This window comes from Hemibagrus wyckioides, linkage group LG11 (genome assembly GCF_019097595.1).
Source record: "Hemibagrus wyckioides isolate EC202008001 linkage group LG11, SWU_Hwy_1.0, whole genome shotgun sequence".
Taxonomy (NCBI): Eukaryota; Metazoa; Chordata; class Actinopteri; order Siluriformes; family Bagridae; genus Hemibagrus; species Hemibagrus wyckioides.
This window is the reverse complement of record NC_080720.1, coordinates 644,086-666,878: the sequence shown is the minus strand read 5'-3', so window position 1 is coordinate 666,878 and position 22,793 is coordinate 644,086. Positions and strand designations below refer to the sequence as shown.

General features: G+C 41.2%; 2 protein-coding genes across 2 annotated transcripts; both read left to right on the top strand.

Annotated features, from left to right (window-relative positions):
* The first annotated feature begins 5 nt into the window (after nucleotides 1–5).
* On the top strand, nucleotides 6–5,550 carry LOC131361885 (zinc finger protein 239-like). Its single transcript, XM_058403495.1, has 3 exons — nucleotides 6–1,614; nucleotides 1,715–1,929; nucleotides 4,244–5,550. The coding sequence occupies exon 3, from the start codon at nucleotides 4,287–4,289 to the stop codon at nucleotides 5,178–5,180; it is 894 nt and encodes a 297-aa protein (XP_058259478.1). The 5' UTR covers nucleotides 6–1,614; nucleotides 1,715–1,929; nucleotides 4,244–4,286; the 3' UTR covers nucleotides 5,181–5,550.
* A 587-nt stretch (nucleotides 5,551–6,137) lies between these two features.
* Nucleotides 6,138–21,884, top strand: LOC131361378 (zinc finger protein 585A-like). The gene is made up of 6 exons (XM_058402442.1): nucleotides 6,138–6,364; nucleotides 8,184–9,261; nucleotides 14,110–14,206; nucleotides 16,072–17,556; nucleotides 20,480–20,530; nucleotides 20,706–21,884. Exons 2-6 carry the CDS (start codon nucleotides 8,269–8,271, stop codon nucleotides 21,539–21,541), a joined length of 3,462 nt encoding a protein of 1,153 aa, XP_058258425.1. The 5' UTR covers nucleotides 6,138–6,364; nucleotides 8,184–8,268; the 3' UTR covers nucleotides 21,542–21,884.
* The last annotated feature ends 909 nt before the right edge of the window (nucleotides 21,885–22,793 follow it).

The window sequence follows — 22,793 nt, the reverse complement described above, 5'->3', positions numbered from 1 at the left end:
GAAGTACTTTGAAGAAAAAGGCAGAATAAAATAAATAATAAAATTTACAATGCCCAAAACTTCCATCTACTATTTAATCTTCTTTGATGCCTACTAAGATAACCCTGACCATGATGAGCTTTATAAGAACACTTCATCTCATCTCAGGCTTTATTCTCACTCCTTCCTTCCTGAATTTTCCCTCATTAATTATTCATGAATATTACACTAACAATAATACTGCATTTGGTTTCTGTCCGCTTTGGATAATGGACATTGTCATGAGGCAGCTTTACACAAATGTGGATATTAGAATTTGATCATTAATGTGGAAGCCGGTAAAAAACATCTAGTCTGAGGCTGTTTTGACCCTTTTTACGTTTCTGGCTTGATTGTAATGGATGGCTAGTCCAAAGCAACATTAGATTAACATACTAGAAAAAAATTCTTGATGATAGTTTGGTGAAAAAACTCTGCAATGTGTTAGAATGAATGTGTTTGCAGACACCTGACTATTACGTTTATGGCATTTTGTCAGACATTTTATATACAACAGAGCAGTTGAGGGTTAAGGGCCTTGCTCAGGGGCCCTCAGTGGCAGTTTGGTGGACCTGGGATTCAAACTCACAACCCTCTGGTCAGTCGTCCACCACCTTAAACACTAAGCTACCACATTCCCCATACTGGGACCATAATATCCTATGAGGCTTTTCCCCAAACTGTTACCACAAACTTGGCAGCACACAGTTGTATAGTATGTCTTTGTATCATGTGTAACTTCACTTCAGTGGAACTCAGAGTCCAGACCTTGCTCCAGCATGACCATATCCCTGTGCACAAAGCAGGAGTGAAGAACTGGAGTGTCCTGCACAGAGCCCTGACTCTGACTCTGACTCAACCCCACTGAACACTGACTGAACCTCAGACCTCCTGATGCTCACCAACACCAGAGTCTGATCTCACTAATGCTCTTGTAGCTGATCACTAATCCCCACAGACACAATCGCAAACTTGCAGGACTATCTTGGTGCCAGGTCCCACAGTACACCTTCAGGGATTTTGTGGAGTCCATACCTCGACGGGTCAGGTCTGTTTTGGCAGCAAAAGGAGGACCGACAGAATATTAGGCAGGCGGTCATAATGTTATGGATGATCAGTGTGTTTTCAATACTAACATTCAGCTTAAATCTAGAAAATATAATCACACTACCCCAGCCTGAATCTGTCTCAGATCATTATCTTGTTTAAAATGTGTCTTAATCATGAGATGCCACACTACCATGTAAAACATACTCTCCTGTCACAGTCAGACTACAGGCCAATGTCAAACCTCCCCTTTATCTTTAAAATGCTAGAAAAGGTAATAACACAACAGTGAGCCTCATGCATGCATAGAAATTACAGAAATGAAATCTATCACCCAAAATGTAGGCCTCATTACAGTGGAGACAGTGATGGTCAAAGTGGTGAATTCCCTAAGACTGGCCTTTGATCAGGGTTGTGTCCGTTAGTGCAGCTTTTGACGCTATAGATAACTTTCCCCCTGCTGTATTTCCTCAGCAGGGATATGATATATAGGAGCCATAACACTGATACCTGCTTGCTGTCTGGAATAAAACGTCTACTTTGTTAAAGGTGCATACGATGTTAATTAAAGAATTAAATACGTATTGTGGAGCACTAAATAATTGGATAGCCATGTTATCTGGTTGTTGAGTGTTGTCTCCTCCAGCAGGTGTCGCTGTGAGCGTCTAGGTGTCGTTCCTCCACACATGCAGAGAAACAGAGGAAGACGTGCGGCAGTGTTGGTGATTGATGATCTGATCTCTCCGACTCTACTAATCATCTTTACATTCCAATATTTCTGACAGGGTTTTACCCCCACACTTCCATCTGATCCGTTGTGGGGGGATTTGAGCTGCTTAACTGCCTTCTGCTGGAAACATCAAGGTAAGTTCAACTCGGCTAACAGTGGCTGTGTCCTAAATGGAGTTCTACTTCCTATACTAGTGCACTACACAGTCTAGTGAACAGTGGTGTTTATGTACACTCTCTAGTGCACTACACAGTCTAGTGAACAGTGGTGTTTATGTACACTCTCTAGTGCACTACACAGTCTAGTGAACAGTGGTGTTTATGTACACTCTCTAGTGCACTACACAGTCTAGTGAACAGTGGTGTTTATGTACACTCTCTAGTGCACTACACAGTCTAGTGAACAGTGGTGTTTATGTACACTCTCTAGTGCACTACATTTACAATCAGGACTCATTTGTGGAGCGTTACAGTGTGTGCAGCTAATTATTGTTCCTTTGATTGATCATTAAATCGGTGCTAATGCTAATCGTGTATTAAAGTTTGCACTGTACCAGGTAACAGTTGTTTTAAATGGAAAGTTAACTCGTTAACGTTGTTCTCATCAGCTGAAGCTAGCCTGAGATTCTGATTCAGCTGAGTAACTTAATGTACACAAACTAGCAAAAGTCTTAACACTGCAGTGAGTTAGTTAGGAGATTTATTTTTTACTTATTATATTTAAATTGTTATTATTTATATATTCTGTCTTATGTCAGGTAGATGAGCTGTAAAGGTGAACTTCTCTAGAGAAATATTCAGAACTTTTCTGCAGCTATTACCAGACCTGTATCAGGGACAAGAAAGGTTTTTTTTTTTTAATTGATTAAATTCTACTTCTAATGTTTCTTTAAAATAAAAATTTGTTCTACAGACAGTAATATGATCATACCTCTTGATAGATCTAGATATCTCGTATGGCGTATGATGTGATGTCAGCATGTACTAGTCATGTGCTGGTCCAATGAAAGGCCTCTGACAGGTATAAGGGGTGGAGTCTTTCTCCACAGCAGCAGCTCGTTAGTGGTCTATCACTTTGTTGATCTTTTTCAGAAAGGGTGGAATTCGTAGAAGTTGGAGGTTTTCGTGACATTGTTTTTTTCCAGCTTGGTGCTGGCTAAATCCATTACCCAGAGACATCAGATACCAACATCAACACAATATACACAACTGGCTTCTGTTAAACTCTTCTATTGATGTTCATCATATTCACTCAGATCTCCTTCAGATGTCCTTCTGAAAGGAAAATACATCAACATATCAGAGTCAGATTATATTGCTTTTTTATCTCATTTAATCTTTAAGGAATATAACCTTATAAAATTCCTGAAAATTCTATTTACAAATTACAATCAGAAACTGAGTCAACTCTTTTGGTTGTGTCTGAATTATAAATAATAAAAATGATATAGAGTTAATTTAGCATATTTCCCGAATAAATCCCAGTCCCCTGAACCGAGGGGTGGAGCTTATCTGATAGATATGCTTGATGGTATCTGACACTAGTTAGTGTGAAATTGGTAAAACTCCGGTCTCACCAGCAATGTGGGTCCATTTTGGAGGAAGGATACACTTGATCAGAGATCCTCGACCTTTTGTCAGCCGTGAACCACTAGTTGTAGTTGTCCAAATAAATGCTGCCTAAAACCTGGATCTTGCCATGGATCTTGCCATGGATCTTGCCCTACAGCAGGGATGTGGTAGCTTAGTGGTGAAGGTTTTCGACTACTGGTGAGAAGGTTGTGAGTTTAAATCTTCAGGTCCACCCTGCTGCCACTGCTGGGCCCCTGAGCAAGGCCCTTAGCTCTCAATTGCTCAGTTGTATAAAATGAGATAAATTGTAAGTTGCTCTGGATGAGAGCCAGAAATGTAAATGCGTCCAATCTAATTGGTGAAGGGCCAGTGCGGGTGCAGGTTTCTATTCCAGTAGACCAGGAGCCACAGCTGATTCCTCCAGTTTTATCAGTGGCTTTTAGTTTGGAATGAAAACCTGCACATTTCTGGAAACAGTGTCATGGACCTTCTCAGCTGTTCATAGTGGAGTATTTGAGTAGACTGGAACAGCTGCATTTTCTTCTCCCTGATCAAAGTGTTCAGTAATCAATCCCATTCCACCCTCCAGCTTTTCCATATCCCACTCCAAGCATTCCGTAATCCCATCACAATCGCTCCCATTCAGTGATCCACCTTCACCATAATTTTACCTTTAATTAAATTTGATCATATTTATGACAGTTTTCAGTCTTTAAAAAATACTTTATATCACGATGCTTGTAAACAGAATCCCCCACTCTGCGCAGATCACTCACTCTGGGCTCCAGACAGGAAATCTGGGTTTAAGCTAATAAAATAAAACAGTGTGGTTTATTTGTCCAAAATGATTCATCATCTGTGTCTTTTTCTGATTCAGATTTGAGTGGTTGGTCTTCTTCCCAACACATCTTCCAGCTAGGATGAAGTCAAATGAGATGAAGTGTGAGAGTCTGGATCCCACCGAGAGCTCCAGTGGTCACCAGAGTTCATCTCGTTCTGTCCACACTAGCCCTCCTGATGGACGAGTGCCGACAGAAGTGTACCACTGCTCACAGTGTGGGAAGCGTTTCGGTAAGAAGACCAATCTGAAACAACACCAGCGCATTCATACGGGAGAGAAGCCGTATCCGTGTTCATACTGTGAGATGAGGTTCACGCAGAGGGGGAATCTCCAACAACACCAGCGCATTCATAAAGGAGAAAAGCTGCATCATTGCTCACAGTGCGGGAAGAACTTCACTCAGAAGGGTCATCTCCAGAGACACCAGCGCATCCACACAGGAGAGAAGCCGTATCGGTGTCCGCAGTGTGGGAAGAGTTTTACTGAGAACAATAAGCTCATGAAACACCAGCGCGTCCATTCGGGAGAGAAGCCGTACCGCTGCTCGGACTGCGGCATGAGTTTTACTGAAAAGAGTAATCTGCAGCTACACCTTCTCATTCACACAGGAGATAAACCCTATTACTGCCTGGAGTGTGGGAAGAGTTATACGCAGAAGACCGCCCTCCGAGTACACCAGCGCATTCACACCGGACAAAAGCCTTATTTCTGTTCTCAGTGTGGGAAGAGCTTCACTACACACAGCAGTTTCCAGCAACATCAGCGTGTTCACACTGGAGAGAAACCGTATCAGTGCTCGCAGTGTGAGCGGAGATTCAGTAACCAGAGTAACCTCAGAAGACACCAGCGCACTCACACGGGACAGAAGACCCATCGGTGCTCCGAGTGTGAGAAGAGTTTTAGTAACCAGAGTAACCTACAGAGACACAAACACGTTCACAGAACCCAAGACATGCTGCGCTTCCGAAATTAACTCATTCTGTTCCACAGGATTATTTAGGATCGTTTGAAGTACTTTATATACTCTGGGAGTAAGTTCTTTGCTCTTATTCACTGTTTCACTCCTGTTTGATGTATAAAGTATAGAAGGCGTCATCAGAATCACATCAATACTTCAGAATTTGCAAGAAAATGGTCTGAATAATTCCTATACTTTTGGATGAGCATAAACGAAAAGATCACAGTAATTAGAATGACAGAATTTAAGCCAGAGTGTGAAATCCCTGGTCATGTTGGTCAATAAAATTACAACTCTAACACTACAATAATTTTTATTAATGGAACAATAAACACTTTTATGTTTTATCCAAATGTCAGATAAACATGAATAATTGTTTTGTGGTTTATTTCACATCTCCATCAGGAAAGGAAAGCTAATTTTAATGATAAGATAATGTTTTGTAGTGTGTGCTTACATTCAGTCAGTTCAATTTATTTCTATCGCATTGTTCTATTGTTCTGTGGACAGTGTCTCAAAGTGACTTTACAGAAGTAGAGAAACAGAGAGAGAAAAATAAATGATAAAGTTTAAAGTTTAGTAAATATTTTATCCCTAATGAGAAGCCTGAGGTGACGGTGATGAGGAAAAACTCCCTGAGATGATCTGAGGAAGAAACCTTGAGAGGAACCAGGCTCAGAAGAGAACCTCATCCTCATTTGGGTGACACTAAACAGTAAATAATGTTGATAATGTATATAAATAATAATGTATCTCGCTCTCTCATCACCGAGGTATGTTTCAGTCAGAAGTGCTTTCACACTGCAGGACTTTGAGTCGCCCACAGGTCCAAATATTTATCATGCCGTGTATTTCACGGACGTCGGCGACTCGCTCAGATCAGGTCTTTGGTCATTCACACTTTCGGGGCATTTGTCGGAGACTGAAAACTCCTCTGAACTAGGCTTTAGTTATCTGGTTGTTGAGTGTTGTCTCCTCCACCAGGTGTCGCTGTGAGCGTCTAGGTGTCGTTCCTCCACACATGTAGAGAAACAGAAGAAGACGTGCGGCAGTGTTGGTGATTGATGATCTGATCTCTCCGACTCTACTAATCATCTTTACATTCCAATATTTCTGACAGGGTTTTACCCCCACACTTCCATCTGATCCGTTGTGGGGGGATTTGAGCTGCTTAACTGCCTTCTGCTGGAAACATCAAGGTAAGTTCAACTCGGCTAACAGTGGCTGTGTCCTAAATGGAGTTCTACTTCCTATACTAGTGCACTACACAGTCTAGTGAACAGTGGTGTTTATGTACACTCTCTAGTGCACTACACAGTCTAGTGAACAGTGGTGTTTATGTACACTCTCTAGTGCACTACACAGTCTAGTGAACAGTGGTGTTTATGTACACTCTCTAGTGCACTACACAGTCTAGTGAACAGTGGTGTTTATGTACACTCTCTAGTGCACTACATTTACAATCAGGACTCATTTGGAATACAGCCCTGGTGGAGTGTTACAGTGTGTGTAAGTAATTATTGTTTGTTTGGTTGTTTACTTTATGAATGTTAATTATTAGTAAGCAGGCTGCAGTTAGCTAGCACTCACTGGGGTGATGTCCCTGTGCTGTAATGTGACAAATAAAGACTCCTTCCCTAATCTTCACTCTAGTGCTTTATTTATACAGGCTTTATTTATTATAAATACAGATTTCAGTAACAGATTGTGCAGTAAAATGTTTAGAGTCAAACTACATTTAAACAACAAAACGAGCTAAAAGACTTTAGAATAGTGATAAGTAAATAAAATACAGAACACGTCTGCAAATCTGTTTATATATCAGTGTGATGAGGTAGTTAAAATAAACAGATGCTCATTGTAAATAATAGTGTGTAAGTGAGGTGTAGATATTATTGATGATGGTGTAGTCTCAGAGGGCAGTCTCTGGCTCGGCCGCTGTCTGACCGGGTCATCACCTCACCAAACTCAGCACTAGGTGGATGACATCATCATGTGAAGGCAGTCTTCCTCAGAGTTTAGTCTTCTTCAGTATCTAATCTTCTCTGCCTCTATTCATCATCTAGTCTTCCTCAGCATCTAGTCTTCTTCATCATCTAGTCTTTCTCAGCATCTAGTCTTCCTCTGAATCTAGTCTTCTTCTTCATCTAGTCTTTCTCAGCATCTAGTCTCCTTCAGCATCTAGTCTTCCTCGGCATCTAGTCTTCTTCATCATCTAGTCTTCTTCATCATCTAGTCTTTCTCAGCATCTAGTCTTCCTCGGCATCTAGTCTTTCTCAGCATCCAGTCTTCCTGGAGGATTAGTGATCAGCAGGTCAGGTTACCTTTGTCTGCCGTTTTTTTCACCTATCATTTCATTTTGTGAAAATCTGTTCTTGCTTCTTCCGGGTCTTCTCAAATTAGTGTAAAGTGCCGCCATTACTGTTTATTACAATCATAATATCTAAATGTTCAGCTTGTCCACTGTATTAGGTACAGTTGACCTGATAAGTGCGTGAACCCTGTTAAGATTCGCCTGAATTACAAACGTGATGCGTAGCCTAGCTGCCCTGTGAGGTTAGCAGTAGTGAATGTAGTCTGACAATCTAACGAAACAAGCGACAGTGACCTTACAGCACAATGACATTGTACATCAAACATTCACAAATATTTTGGCTTCAGGAAGAAGGACATCCTTCAGCAGCAGGTGATTTGCGAAATGATCCAAAAAGCTTCTGGTGTTAGCGTCACAAACCTGTACCCACATCTCAGGAAGTACCAGAATTCCAGAGCCTCAGTTGTTAAATGTAAAAATATTTTGCATGTTAAACTGAAATGAAATAGAATTTCTTTTTCTTGATTCTTGTAACCCTACTATGTATTTATTTATTTATTTTTTTGACCACCTGACTTCTGAAAATTCTCTCCAGAATGTAGCAGTTGGCTTCCAGTGTTGATATGAGATATAGAAGTAAGCCTGTGCTTTATTTATTAAAAATGTATTTCATCCTCGGCCATTGTTGCCTCTTTCTGATCCAGGCACAAGTGCTGTCCCACTGCAAGTCTTCTTTAGCTGTCCTCTTTCCTACACGTCTTATGTTTACCTCCACAAGAACATCCAGAGATGAATCCAGAAGAAATTAAATGTGAGAATCTGGAACCTACAGAGAGCTTCAGTGATCAGCAAAGCTCCTCTGATGCTTTCAACACCAGCACCTCTCCCTGCAAAAAGAAAGTTCACGTGTGCTCTCAGTGTGGGAAGAGTTTCGGTCAGAAGAGTTACCTCACCACGCACCAGCGGGTTCACACGGGAGAGAGGCCGTACCAGTGCTCCCACTGTGGCAAGTCCTTCAACCTGAGCAGTATTCTCAGGAAACACCAGAGGATTCACACGGGAGAGAAACCCTATCAGTGTTCGCAGTGTGGGAAGTGTTTCAGCCTCAGGAACACTCTGAAAAGACACCAGCGGATCCACACAGGAGAGAAACCCTATCAGTGCTCGCAGTGTGGGAAGAGTTTCACCGAGAGAGGAAGTCTCAGACAACATCAGAGAACTCACACGGGCGAGAAGCCGTACAGCTGCCCGGAGTGCGGGAAAACATTCTCTGTCCAGGGAAGTCTCCAGCATCACCAGCGCATCCACACTAAAGATAAACCATACCGCTGTTTAGAGTGTGGGAAGACTTTCAGAAAAGCAGCTCATCTCCAAGCTCACCAACACGTTCACACCGGAGAGAAACCCTATTACTGTTCTGTATGCTGGAAGGGTTTCAGCAGACACGGCTGTTTCCTGCGACATCAGCTCATCCACACCGGAGAGAAGCCGTATCAGTGTCCCCAGTGTGGGAGGAGCTTCAGGAGGCGGTGTCATTTACAGCGACACCAACACATTCACACTGAAGATAAACCCTTTCATTGTCTAGAATGTGGGAGGAGTTTTCGAGAAGAACCCGATCTCCAGGCCCATCGTCACGCTCACACCAGAGAGAAGCCGTATCAGTGCTCGCTGTGTGGGAAAAGGTTCAGGAACCGGAGTCATTTTCAGCGACACCAGCGCGTTCACGCGGCGGAGAGCATGGACGTGTGGCGGTTCTCGTCGACTAGCGTGGGAATGAACTGAATCTGTTCAGTACTGCTGTGGTCAGTCTAGTGTAGCTCAAATTATTGTTGTGTTTGTTTTGAACCACTGTGTATACATTATTATAGAGACTTTTGTATATATTTTGTTGTTTATTAGAGGGGTACTGTGACTTTTTAGAGAATTACAGCGGGGAATGTATCTGTAAGAAACATAAGGAATAAAATGATCCATTGTACGTAAATTTGTGGGACCAAAATATTCCAGGAATTGAAGTGTGGCATGTGCACATGGTGAAGGTGGAGCTCTAGCCGTTGTGTGAAGGACATTTACGGTCAGTGGTGAGTGTCCCGGGTGGTGTCACACCCCGTGGATGTGTGTAGTGTTTGTGTTGGGTTTCTACACATGGAGTTTTGTCCTTCAGTCCTCATGGCAGATGTTAAAGATCAGGTCATTTGTGTGAAATGTAGTTTTTTGGAGACTGAAGAGCAAAAATCACCAAATTCATATGTGCATAAGCTTAGGTAAAAAAAAAAAAAAGTACTCAAACACCACATGCATCCACAGGAAATGACATCACAGTGGAGACTCAACAGACTAGGTAGAGTGTACATGCCTTATTCAGATTCCAGGAATTTTTGACACCCACCACCAACACCATCACCAACACCATGAACAACACCATCACCAACAACACCATCACCAACACCACCACCACTACCACCAACACCAAAATCATCACCACCATCACCAACACTATCACCACCAACACCATCACCAACACCATCACCACCACTACCACCAACACCATCACCAACACTATCACCACCAACACCATCACCACCACTACCACCAACACCAAAATCATCACCACCATCACCAACACTATCACCACCACCACCAACACCATCACCAACACCATCACCACCACTACCACCACCACTACCACCAACACCATCACCACCACTACCACCAACACCATCACCACCACTACCACCAACACTATCACCAACACCATCACCACCACTACCACTACCACCAACACCATCACCAACACCATCACCAACACCATCACCACCACTACCACCAACACCATCACCAACACTACCACCAACACCATCACCACCACTACCACCAACACTATCACCAACACCATCACCACCACTACCACCAACACCATCACCAACACTATCACCACCACCACCAACACCATCACCAACACCATCACCACCACTACCACCAACACCATCACCAACACCATCACCACCACCACCACCAACACCATCACCAACACCATCACCACCACTACCACCAACACCATCACCAACACCATCACCAACACCATCACCAACATCACCACCAACACTATCACCACCACCACTACCACCAACACCATCACCATGAACAACACCAGCACCAACAACCACACCATCACCACCACCATCACCAACAACGCCACCACTACCACCAACACCACCACCACCCCCAAAACAATCACCACCCCCATCACCATCACCACCCACCTATATGCTTGTAATAAGTGGAAAAAAATCTACCAGTGAAACAGCTTTTGGTCCCTTAACGAGCGGTCAGCACAGCTTCAGTATTTTGGGGTAGACGGCTAAAATCACCAACAACTGTATAACAAAACATTTTGTGTATTTTGCCACACCATCAGTCTGTTATGATGACCTCAGAGTGACCACACTTACATGATTATTGTTGAAAGTATCTGCATTTTGCCTTCTCGTCCACTCTAACACTGAATTAAAACAAATAAAATAAAATAAAGTTTGTCAAAGCCACACCTTTTTTTTCTTTTTAAATGCTGACATCACCTGACACACACACACACACACACACCAGTGTTTTATGTGTTCTACAACTCGGTCATGCCTGCTGATCAGGTCCATAAGTTATTTATTTATTTATTTATTTATTTATTTATATATATATATATATATGAAGTGTTTGTTGTTTATTTCTGGTTTTTGTTTATTAATACACACTTGTAGTTCTGCTCCAGATAAATCTGTGCTACAGTCCATTCTGTGGCTGGAGCAGAACCCTTCTGTAGTGTTAAACAGCAGGTCTACCTCACTGTCAGGTCACACTTATAATGATAAAAATAATGAAATCAGGTCAGTCGTGTTGGACTGTTTTCCACCTTGTGATGTAGTCATCAATAAAATGTCAGAATCTAATGAAAAGGTTTTTGGGAAAGAATATGTGGTTGTATAAGTATATACACACAGGTATTTTATACACACAGGTATTTTATACACAGATATGTGCTTAGAATTAACCATAACACTCAAACTTGTGTTCAGAAGTCATCATCATGCAGCTGTCTCTAATCCTGTGATTCACTTAACCCCAAATAAAGTCCAGATCTATCTATCTATCTATCTATCTATCTATCTATCTATCTATCTATCTATCTATCTATCTATCTGTCTGTCTGTCTGTCTGTCTGTCTGTCTGTCTGTCTTACTGTGAGTTCTGGTGCCAGTTAGACGCTCTGTTTTGTATTTTGAGAGTATGTATGCCTGATGTACATATTTTTATTTGAATTTGTTCTATTGTATATTTTGTTTTTAATATTATTTTTTCTTAATATAAATGTCCAGTATTTTTTTTTTTTAGCAATCTACCAAGAGGAATTACATTTCAATCTGTGCAAAAGAAAAACAAGAATTTTGACTGGGACTCATCCACAAATGGAGAATATAGTGTGGGCACCACGACGAGGAAGAGACAGTCTGCTTCAGAACTTTATTCTACACTTTATACAAATTTCCATTAGTGTCTGTTATTTTAGTTTTATTTTTCTTTAGTTATCTGGTTGTTGAGTGTTGTCTCCTCCAGCAGGTGTCGCTGTGAGCGTCTAGGTGTCGTTCCTCCACACATGTAGAGAAACAGAAGAAGACGTGCGGCAGTGTTGGTGATTGATGATCTGATCTCTCCGACTCTACTAATCATCTTTACATTCCAATATTTCTGACAGGGTTTTACCCCCACACTTCCATCTGATCCGTTGTGGGGGGATTTGAGCTGCTTAACTGCCTTCTGCTGGAAACATCAAGGTAAGTTCAACTCGGCTAACAGTGGCTGTGTCCTAAATGGAGTTCTACTTCCTATACTAGTGCACTACACAGTCTAGTGAACAGTGGTGTTTATGTACACTCTCTAGTGCACTACACAGTCTAGTGAACAGTGGTGTTTATGTACACTCTCTAGTGCACTACACAGTCTAGTGAACAGTGGTGTTTATGTACACTCTCTAGTGCACTACACAGTCTAGTGAACAGTGGTGTTTATGTACACTCTCTAGTGCACTACACAGTCTAGAGAACAGTGGTGTTTATGTACACTCTCTAGTGCACTACACAGTCTAGTGAACAGTGGTGTTTATGTACACTCTCTAGGGCACTACATTTACAATCAGGACTCATTTGGAATACAGCCCTGGTGAAAAGTTACCCTGTGCTCAGCTAGTTATTGATTGTTTGCTTATTAAATTGACGCTAATAATAATAATAATAATGTTTTATTTATTTATATTTTAAACTTTGCACTACATTGTGGTTGGGCTAACAGTTGCTGTTGCTCACCTGCATTGCTAATGATGATTAAATAATTAAGTTTAACTCGTTAACATTATCTTCAGCTAAACCTCAGTGAGATTCTGAGGTAGTTTAATCTGGACACTGACCTAATATGATTAAAACAAACAAAACTCCTAACACTGCGGTTCAGTTAGATTCAAGATTCAAAGAACTTTATTAATCCCAGGGGAAATTCCTTTGCCATGTTACAGTTGCTCTAATGAAAATAAAAATATAAGAGAAAAAGAAAGAAATATAAAATATGAAAAAATATTTAAGATAAAGAAAGAAATATATACACTGTTTTATAAACCGTAAAAAAAAAAAAGAATAAATAAATACAAATACTGTACAAATACTAGTGTAGAGCTGTAATATTGCACACAAGGATTGTAATTAGGTGATAAGGGTACAGTTGTTTGTACATTATTGGAAAAAATGGTGAAATTGTAATGTGCATGAAAAGGCCTATAATTACTGAAGCACTATTGCTCATGAAATTGCTCATGAAAAAGAAAATGTCCAACACTTAAAGGGAGGAATTTACAGTTTAGTACAGTTTTATTGCCACAGGGATGAAAGATTTCCTAAAGCGCTCAGTGCTACACTGGGCAGTGGTCAGTCTCTGGCTGAATGTGCTCTTCTGATTAACCAGCACACTGTGTAGTCGATGAGAAGGGTTGTCCAGGATTGAATGGAGTTTTGACAGCATTCTTTTCTCAACGGCAACATGAACTGGGTCCAGCTCCATGCCAAGTACAGAGCCAGCCCTCCTGATTAGTTTGTCCAGTTTATTTCTCTCTGCCACCTTCATGTTACATCCCCAACAGACCGCTGCATAGAAAATGACACTAGACACCACAGACTCATAGAACATCCGCAGTATGGTGTTGCAGACGTTGAAGGACCTGAGCCTCCTCAGGAAATACAGCCTACTCTGTCCTTTCTTGTAGAGCGCTGTTGAGTTTAGTGTCCAGTCCAGTTTGTTGTCAATGTGGACTCCCAGGTATTTGTAATCCTTAACAATCTCAACTTTCTCTCCAAGGACAGACAAAGGAGAGGCTGGGTTTCTGGATTTTCTAAAGTCCACTACCAGTTCCTTTGTTTTCCTAACATTGAGCTGTAGATGGTTGAGTTCACACCAGGTGACAAAGTTGTCCACTGCTGTCTGATACTCTAAGGTGTTACCTCCTTGGATACATCCGACAATCACAGAGTCATCAGAGAATTTCTGAAGATGGCAGGATTCCGAGTTGTGTCTGAAATCTGATGTATACAGGGTGAAGAGGAAGGGAGAGAGAACTGTTCCCTGAGGAGCACCAGTGCTGCAGATCACGGTGTCGGACACACAGTACTGAATAGTTCAGTTAGTTTGGGTATGTAGTTTATTCAGTTCCATTTAATGAGATTAACTGACAATAATAATAGTCTGTCTGTCTTTGTACCCCAGATGTTTACAGGGTTCCTTCAGAATGCTGAGAACACTTCATCAGTGTTTGTGAGAAAGATCTGGAATGTTGTATGTATGAAGACAGTGCCTCTGAGAGTCGTGGAATGGTCAGGTCAAGCCTGTAGCTTTGGCTATACACTTAAAATGTTTGGGTCATTGTCCTGCTGCATGATCAAGTTCATCCCAGTTATCATGAGCTCCATCATCAGTAAAGATTAGTGAGAACGTTCCAAAAGCAGCAAAGGAGCCCAAGCCATGACACCACCACCATGTTTCACAGATGTTTTATATTTTGGATCATGAGCAGATCCTTTCTTTCTCCACAAAGGACTTTCCAGGATTTTGGTCGAGGTTAAACCTGGATGCAGATCTTTTGTGGCTCATCTCTGTACTTTTCTGTGAATTCCAGTCAGAACTTCTGATTCTCGCTATTGATTTATGATCTTGTGCTATTTTCTGCTCTCACAGTAGATTTGGATTCCTTCACCCCTGTCCTGTGGAGGTTGTTGATCTCACTGACTGTGTTTTATTTATTTATTTTCTCCATCACATCTCCCACAGTGTTCATGCCTGTTACTCTTCAGACTAGTGTTTTGTTTTTTTCCCCTTTATTTAGGACCTTCAGCACCGGTCAGTCACATGTAGCAGTAATTTTTTAGCTCTGGAAAAGTGAGTGGGTTTTTATCATAAGATGCTGTGTTGTGTAAAATATTCAGATGTGAATATCAGGAAATTTAATCTGATATTTTGATCCATCATCTCATGTGGTCTCCAACTCCAGTGTCAAACAAAAAAAACCCAAAAGTGACCTCTCTGTTCTAGTTTTTTTTTTGAGGGACTGCCAGCATTCACCAATGAGACATAAGATTAAAACCACTTCTTCTTTAGAAGAATAACATTTTTCACTGTTATGATGATGTGAATCTATCTCCCTGTACAGTCCAATAACCTGTCATTTAGTGTCCAGAAAATATCAGAAGATGGCTGTCCAACAACTTTTTAAAATTCAGTGAAGTGAAAAGACATCATTACTTTTTTATTTATTTTTTTTATTTTTGGCTGACTTTAAGGGGTACTCAGTATTGCTTTTACCTACAACAGATGCAAAGAATTCACAAGCTGTTTACATTATGAGCCTAGCCATAAACATAAATCATGAGAAAAAGCATGTGATTGTTGAATCCAGGTCTAGATCGTATCGAGGAATATCATCCGTTTGGGGGAGGCCAGGAAGGACCAAGGCTCCAGAGGCACACCTTTTGGTAAAGCTGGGACATTTTGGAAAAGAAAATGGCCGATAATGTTGCAATGAGAAAGGGAGGACTATAAATGCACTCCTTGCTCTGGCAAATACACCTTATTGCCAAAAGTATTGGGACACCCCTCCAAATCATTGAGTTCAGGGTTTGGGCTCCGCCCCTTAGTTCCAGTGAAAGGAACTCTTAATGCTTCAGCTTCATACCAAGACATTTTGGACAATTTCATGCTCTTTGTGGGAACAGTTTGGGGATGACCCCTTCCTGTTCCAACATGACTGCACACCAGTGACCAAAACAAGGTCCATAAAGACATGGATGAGTGAGTTTGGTGTGGAGGAACTTGAAAATAGTGTACTATATCACTCCACTCCACTGTCTCGTGTACTCTGAGTGTCGGACAGGAAATCTGCTGTGTAGCTCATGATTTTTTTTTTATTTATTTCTTCTTTTAAATGAGATTTATAACAATTGAAATGATGGTTTATTTACAAATTATTAACCCATTTACCCATTTTGCCTCTTTCTGGTCCAGATATGAATGGTGTCCTGCCTTCTCCTGCTATCCTGTATCCTACACAGCATAAATGTATTTCTGCAAGAACGTCAGTAGATCCAATTAGGATGACCTCAGGCAAGATTAAATATAAGAATCTGGACTCTACAGAGAGCCCCGGGAGTCATGAAAGCTCATCTGCTCCCCTCTACACAAACACGCCTTACAGACAAGTGCAAGGTGAAATTCACCAGTGCTCCCAGTGTGGGAAGATCTTCAGTCAGAAGAGCACTCTCAAAGAACACCAGCAAATTCACACGGGAGAGAAACCGTATCAGTGCTCACAGTGCGGGAAGTGCTTCAATCAAAAGAGTGCGCTGAAAAAACACCAGTGTACACACTCTGGAGATAAACCCTATCACTGCACTAACTGTGAGAAAAGGTTCAGTCAGAAGAGCACTCTCAAAGAACACCAGCGGATTCACACGGGAGAAAAGCCCTATAGATGCCGACAGTGTGGGAAGAGTTTCAGTCAGAACGGGAATCTCAGAAAACACCAGCGGATCCACTCGGGGGAAAAGCCGTATCAGTGCTCGCAGTGCGGGAAGAGCTTCACGAGCCAGAGCGACCTCCAGAGACACCAGCGCATCCACTCCGGAGAGAAGCTCTATCAGTGTTTACACTGTGAGAAGAGTTTCATTGAGAGCGGTAATCTTATAAAGCACCAGAGAATTCACACTGGAGAGAAACCATATCAGTGTCCGGACTGTGGGAAGAGTTTTACACAAAAGAGTAACCTCCAGAAACATCTCCGCATTCACACTGGAGATAAACCCTACTACTGCTTAGAGTGTGGGAAGAGTTTCACTCAAGGAACCGATCTCCAAGTACACCAGCGCGTTCACACGGGGGAGAAGCCCTATCACTGCCCACTGTGTGGGAAAAATTTTACTAGCCAGAGTAATCTGCTTCGACATCGGCGCATTCACACAGGAGAGAAACCGTATCAGTGCTCCGAGTGCGAGAAGAGTTTTATCGAGAGAGGTATTCTCATACAGCACCTGAGAATTCACACCGGAGAGAAACCCTATCAGTGTTCACACTGTGGGATGAGTTTCACTCAAAGGGGGAATCTCCGAAAACACCTCCACGTTCACACCGGAGAGAAACCGTATCGGTGTTTAGAGTGTGGGAAGAGTTTTATACAGGGAGCTGACCTCCAGATACACCAACACATTCACACAGGAGAAAAACCTTATTACTGTTCAGTGTGTGGGAAGAGCTTCACTAGACACAGCAGTTTCCAGCGACACCAGCGCATTCACACCGGAGAGAGACCGTATCACTGCTCGGATTGTGGTAAGAGTTTTATCGAGAACAGTAAGCTCATAAAACACCAGAGAGTTCACACAGTGGAGAGTTTTAGTGGACAGAGTGATCCAGACGAACACCAGCACCTTCACACGCCTGAGATTCAGGAAGTCCCACACTTCTTTTTAGAACAAAACCAAAAGGGTGAGAATTAATGCTTTTTATTCTAAATAATAATTCTGTGTCGAACAGAATCTAGAAAAAAGGTTTTATACATTCTGGTGTTCCTTCTTTACTGGGGGAGGACATGGGGATTTTATCATGATGACATTATGAACCTTTATACAGTGTGGTAATGAATACTGTATTATTCCAGATGTTCATTAATTCAGAGATTACATGTATTCGTTATTTTATTCTTATTGCATGGCCAAGTATTGTAAGGATCTGAAGAATGTAAACCCATCACTAATCATGTCTATACTTTAATTGTTGGAATTCAAAGAGAAGAGCAGTCTAAGAGTTGTTACACCTTTGGATTTCTCTGGAGAAATGATATACATTAATAATAGAGGAGGGTTTGGTGAGGTATCTGAATATTTGTTTAGAAAAAAAGTGGTTTAATAAAAAGTCCTTCCACCATTTACAGAATCTCAGAACTATTAACAGTACCACTACCCCCTCTACCTCTTTCTACCATCCTCTACTCCCCTGTACCACCATCTACCACCCTATACTCCCCTCTACCCCCTTCTACCACCCTCTACCACCTTATACCCCCCTCTACCACCCTGTACCACCCTCTTTACCCACCTCAACCCCACCCTCTACCAGGCTATCGTCTAGCCTTTTTCCCATTGCTTTGTTCTTCTGCCCTGTGATTATAGTGATGCAGTAATTTTCTAGAAGTTCCTTCAGTCCCACGCCACTCTAAAACCGAATTAAACAATGATGTAAATGAACACTGCATCCATCCATCCATCATTGCTTGTGTTTCCTTTTAAAGGGCTGTAAATACACAGAGAGAATGAGGAGGAGCTTCTTCCTGCAGGCCATTCGGGCCCTCAACCAGAACACCTAGGATCTGGACTCTCTGGTCTTACCCCCACACAACATAACATAACATTCTACCTCAGCTGATTGTTGCACATGCTAATATTGCACTACTCTGTACACACAATAACACTCACTGTACATCTTCTCTGTACATCTTTGTGTGTGCACTGCACTGTCACTTTACTCCCTGTTAAACTGGACATTATATTTTGCCTCATATACACTTCTACAATATATTTATATATGTATCTTACATATGCACACTGTACATACTGTACTCTTTTGCAACACCATTTCAATGTTGACCTTTTTATCTACATATATTCATATACTGTATCTTCTGTACATTATAGAGTCTACATATATATTTATTTATATTGTATTATTTTTCACATATACTATACATATACTATATTGTACTATATATATATATATACACATATATATATTTTGTTTTTGCTTTTATATTTTTACACTTGTATATTTGTTATATATACATACATAGACATATATTTGCATATGCATATCTGACAGTTGATTTTCAAGTTTACCATTTTAACTTTTTTTCCCTATTTTTCCCTATACTTCTTAACTATATCCCCTATATTAACTATAAGATATATATCTTTTCATGTCCACACATTTTCTTTTTTTTACTCTTTTCTCTTTCATGTAAGACAGTCGTAAAAAGCATTTCACTACATGTCGTACTGTGTATGATTTCGTATGTGACAAATAAAATTTGAATTTGAAATCCATCCATCCATCCATCCATCACTGCATCCATCCATCCATCTATCAATCCATCCATTCATCACTGCTTGTGTTTCCTTTTAAATGGCTGTAATGTAAACTGTTGCAGTTTGATATACACATGCATGTGCTACATACACATTTTTTATATTCTGGTGTATTTAGCGTTCTTATCACTGATAATTCATTTTTTTAAATTGTTGCTTTACACTATGAAAGGAAATTCTTCTTCCTGCTTGAGAATAAATCACATAAGCACTGTGAGCTCTGTGCCATTTGCCATGTGCAGATTGTACGTCATGCCGGATCCTCTGCAAGCTTTTAAAATACTTTTACTCTTTTAAATATGGCATCAGAAATAATGGAAATGATTATATATAAAATCCTGCCACGCTCCATATGTCTTGATGTTTGATGCTACACAATTCACATTGCAGCCTTTCTTCACTGTAATACACAAACTCTTACTTATTTTTACAGGCCACAAAACTTTATTTTAGCTGTAGGGTGACCGACAGGAACAGAGTTTTAAGAAAAAACAGGCTATGGACTAAGAGTTCCAGACAAAGAAGAAATTGTATTACTGTGAATTGATATAATGTTCATATACAAGAGACCTGTGAAGAGACAGTCTGGTTCAGAATTTTATTCTACACTTTATACAAATTTCCACAAGTTTTTATTTTCCTCCTCTTAACTGGTTAACGTGTGTCCTCCGCTCCAGCAGGTGTCGCTGTGAGCGTCTAGGTGTCGTTCCTCCACACATGTAGAGAAACAGAAGAAGACGTGCGGCAGTGTTGGTGATTGATGATCTGATCTCTCCGACTCTACTAATCATCTTTACATTCCAATATTTCTGACAGGGTTTTACCCCCACACTTCCATCTGATCCGTTGTGGGGGGATTTGAGCTGCTTAACTGCCTTCTGCTGGAAACATCAAGGTAAGTTCAACTCGGCTAACAGTGGCTGTGTCCTAAATGGAGTTCTACTTCCTATACTAGTGCACTACACAGTCTAGAGAACAGTGGTGTTTATGTACACTCTCTAGTGCACTACACAGTCTAGTGAACAGTGGTGTTTATGTACACTCTCTAGTGCACTACACAGTCTAGTGAACAGTGGTGTTTATGTACACTCTCTAGTGCACTACACAGTCTAGTGAACAGTGGTGTTTATGTACACTCTCTAGTGCACTACACAGTCTAGTGAACAGTGGTGTTTATGTACACTCTCTAGTGCACTACACAGTCTAGTGAACAGTGGTGTTTATGTACACTCTCTAGTGCACTACACAGTCTAGCCACCATGTCTCCGGTGTGTTTTTAGGTGGAGTCGTAGATACAGCACAGCAGACTCTGGATAAAGCACATGGAGATGGTGGGTCATTTACCACTGTAACCAGTGCTGTCTCAGTATTTTGATGGAGACTAAATTCAGTGTTTTTTAGTTAAAAATTGGAACTTTTTTTTGCCTTTTTCTGATGCAGATTTAAGTGATTTCTGCTCCTGTTATCCTCTTTCTTACCTTTCATAAATTAACCTCATACCAAGAGTTTCAACCATGATGAAGGCAGAAGAGATTAAATGTGAGGATGTGGAACCCGTGGAAAGCTGCAGCAGTGAGCGAATCTCATCTGGTGCTTTACACACTGAGGTCTCTCACAGACGAGTCCGAACCCAAATCCATCACTGCTCCCTGTGCGGAAAGAGCTTCAGTCGAAATAGCTGTTTCAGACAGCATCAGCGGATTCACACCGGAGAGAAGCCGTATCACTGCTCACAGTGTGGGAAGAGCTTCAGTCAGAAGAGTCACGTCAAACAACACCAGCGCATTCACACCGGGGAGAAGCCGTACCGATGTACAGAGTGTGGGAAGAAGTTCACCTGCCAGAGTCACCTCCAGCGACACCAGCGCATTCACGCAGGAGAGAAACCCTATCAGTGTTCACACTGTGAGAAGAGGTTTAGTGAGAGAGGATTTCTCATTAACCACCTGAGAGTTCATACTGGAGAGAAGCCGTATCAGTGCTCAGAGTGTGGTATGAGTTTTACTCAAAGGAGCAATCTCCAAAAACACCAACGCATTCACACAGGAGATAAACCTTATAACTGCCTCGTGTGTGGGAAGAGCTTTAATCGAGAGGACAGTCTACAAATACACCAACGCATTCACACTGGAGAGAAACCGTATTACTGCTCACAGTGTGCCAAGAACTTTACCACCCTGAGTAATCTCCGAAAACATCAGCGTGTTCACACTGGAGAAAAAACCTATCACTGCTCCGAGAGTGGGAGGAGCTTCAGGACACAAGGAACTTTACATCACATTTACACGAAACAGAACGAGGACATGATGCATTTACCATTAGATAGTGTGGAAATGAACTAGTTATATATATATATATATATATATATATATATATATATATATATATATAATGAGTCAAATTAAGCACTTTGTAACCTCCTGGCCAATATGGGTGTAGTGGAGCTCTCATCAATACGGAGAGATAAGTATTATAGTGTGAAAAGTACCAGGTCGGTCTGTGTGAGATTACGTTTCATCATCACTACATGACATTACACTGCATCAGTATCCAGTGTCAATATTATAATCATGTCTGACCATTTATTATTACTACATGCCCAGTTTGGACATATCCAGATGATCTTATTTCTTAAGCTGATGGAATTCCATGGTCAAATAAAGAGTTGTCATATTTCTGAACAAATGTTCATTTTCTTTTTGGAACATCAGGTTCTTTTTGGACACCGTTATCTTTTACTTTTTAACTTTTTCACATTCCATTATAATTAAACTTTCGAGGTCAGTCATAAAAAACAATGGGCATCTTCATTCTTATCAGTGGGAATTTTCCAGCTTACTTTCATTAAAACAACTCATTTGAACACAGAAGACAGCATGGGTGAGTCTCAGGGCCACTGCTCTATCTTTTGTTGCTTAATTTTAATTTTATGCTTCTTATCTATTACATTTCATACTGGCTGTTCTCTTATGTATTTTCCCTGGATATTTACTCCCAGCTTTATCTCCTTCAACCATTGCCTCCCTTCGACGTGCTGCGCTCTTGCTCTGGGCCGAGCTCTATTCTTCTGGAGGTACCGACATGCCTGCAGCTGGACATGATGACCTTGGGCACAGCTCCAACCCCGGCCGTGCCAGAATTGACGTTTCTGTCCAAGTTCCATCCACTGCTGAGAAGACCCATCAGACTGACGTCAGTACTGCTGTCACTCGTTCTACACAGGCCCTTCAGTCTCGGTACAAGGTCAAAAAGAGTACCCAAACCTCTCGTCCCACATGTTGTGTGAAACCCTATATTGTTAAATCTTTAAATAGAGGTGGTCAGTAAACTGAGGTGGTATCTGACAACCCAATCATGCCATCCTCTGTTTCTTATTACGTTGCACAAAAACAAACAGGAAGGCAGAACACTCTAAAGCATTCAGATACACTCCTAACACTCTAAACCATAAAAATTACTCCCACAGAATATTATTGTGACTTCCTCTGTCTGTGTGTTGCCTGAATACGATCTTCATTCAGCATAAAAACGGACGAGACAAGAAATGTGTTTTTATTGTCTATACAAAATCCATTATCCAGAATCCCCTGCTTC

Coding starts and splice junctions, on each gene's coding strand:
- LOC131361885 (XM_058403495.1), top strand. CDS start 4,287: ATGAAGTCAAATGAGATGAAGTGTGAGAGTCTGGATCCCACCGAGAGC.
- LOC131361378 (XM_058402442.1), top strand. CDS start 8,269: ATGAATCCAGAAGAAATTAAATGTGAGAATCTGGAACCTACAGAGAGC. Junction 17,557..20,479: donor AAACCAAAAGGGTGAGAATT/AATGCTTTTTAT, acceptor GTGTGTTTTTAG/GTGGAGTCGTAGATACAGCA. Junction 20,531..20,705: donor GGATAAAGCACATGGAGATG/GTGGGTCATTTA, acceptor TCATACCAAGAG/TTTCAACCATGATGAAGGCA.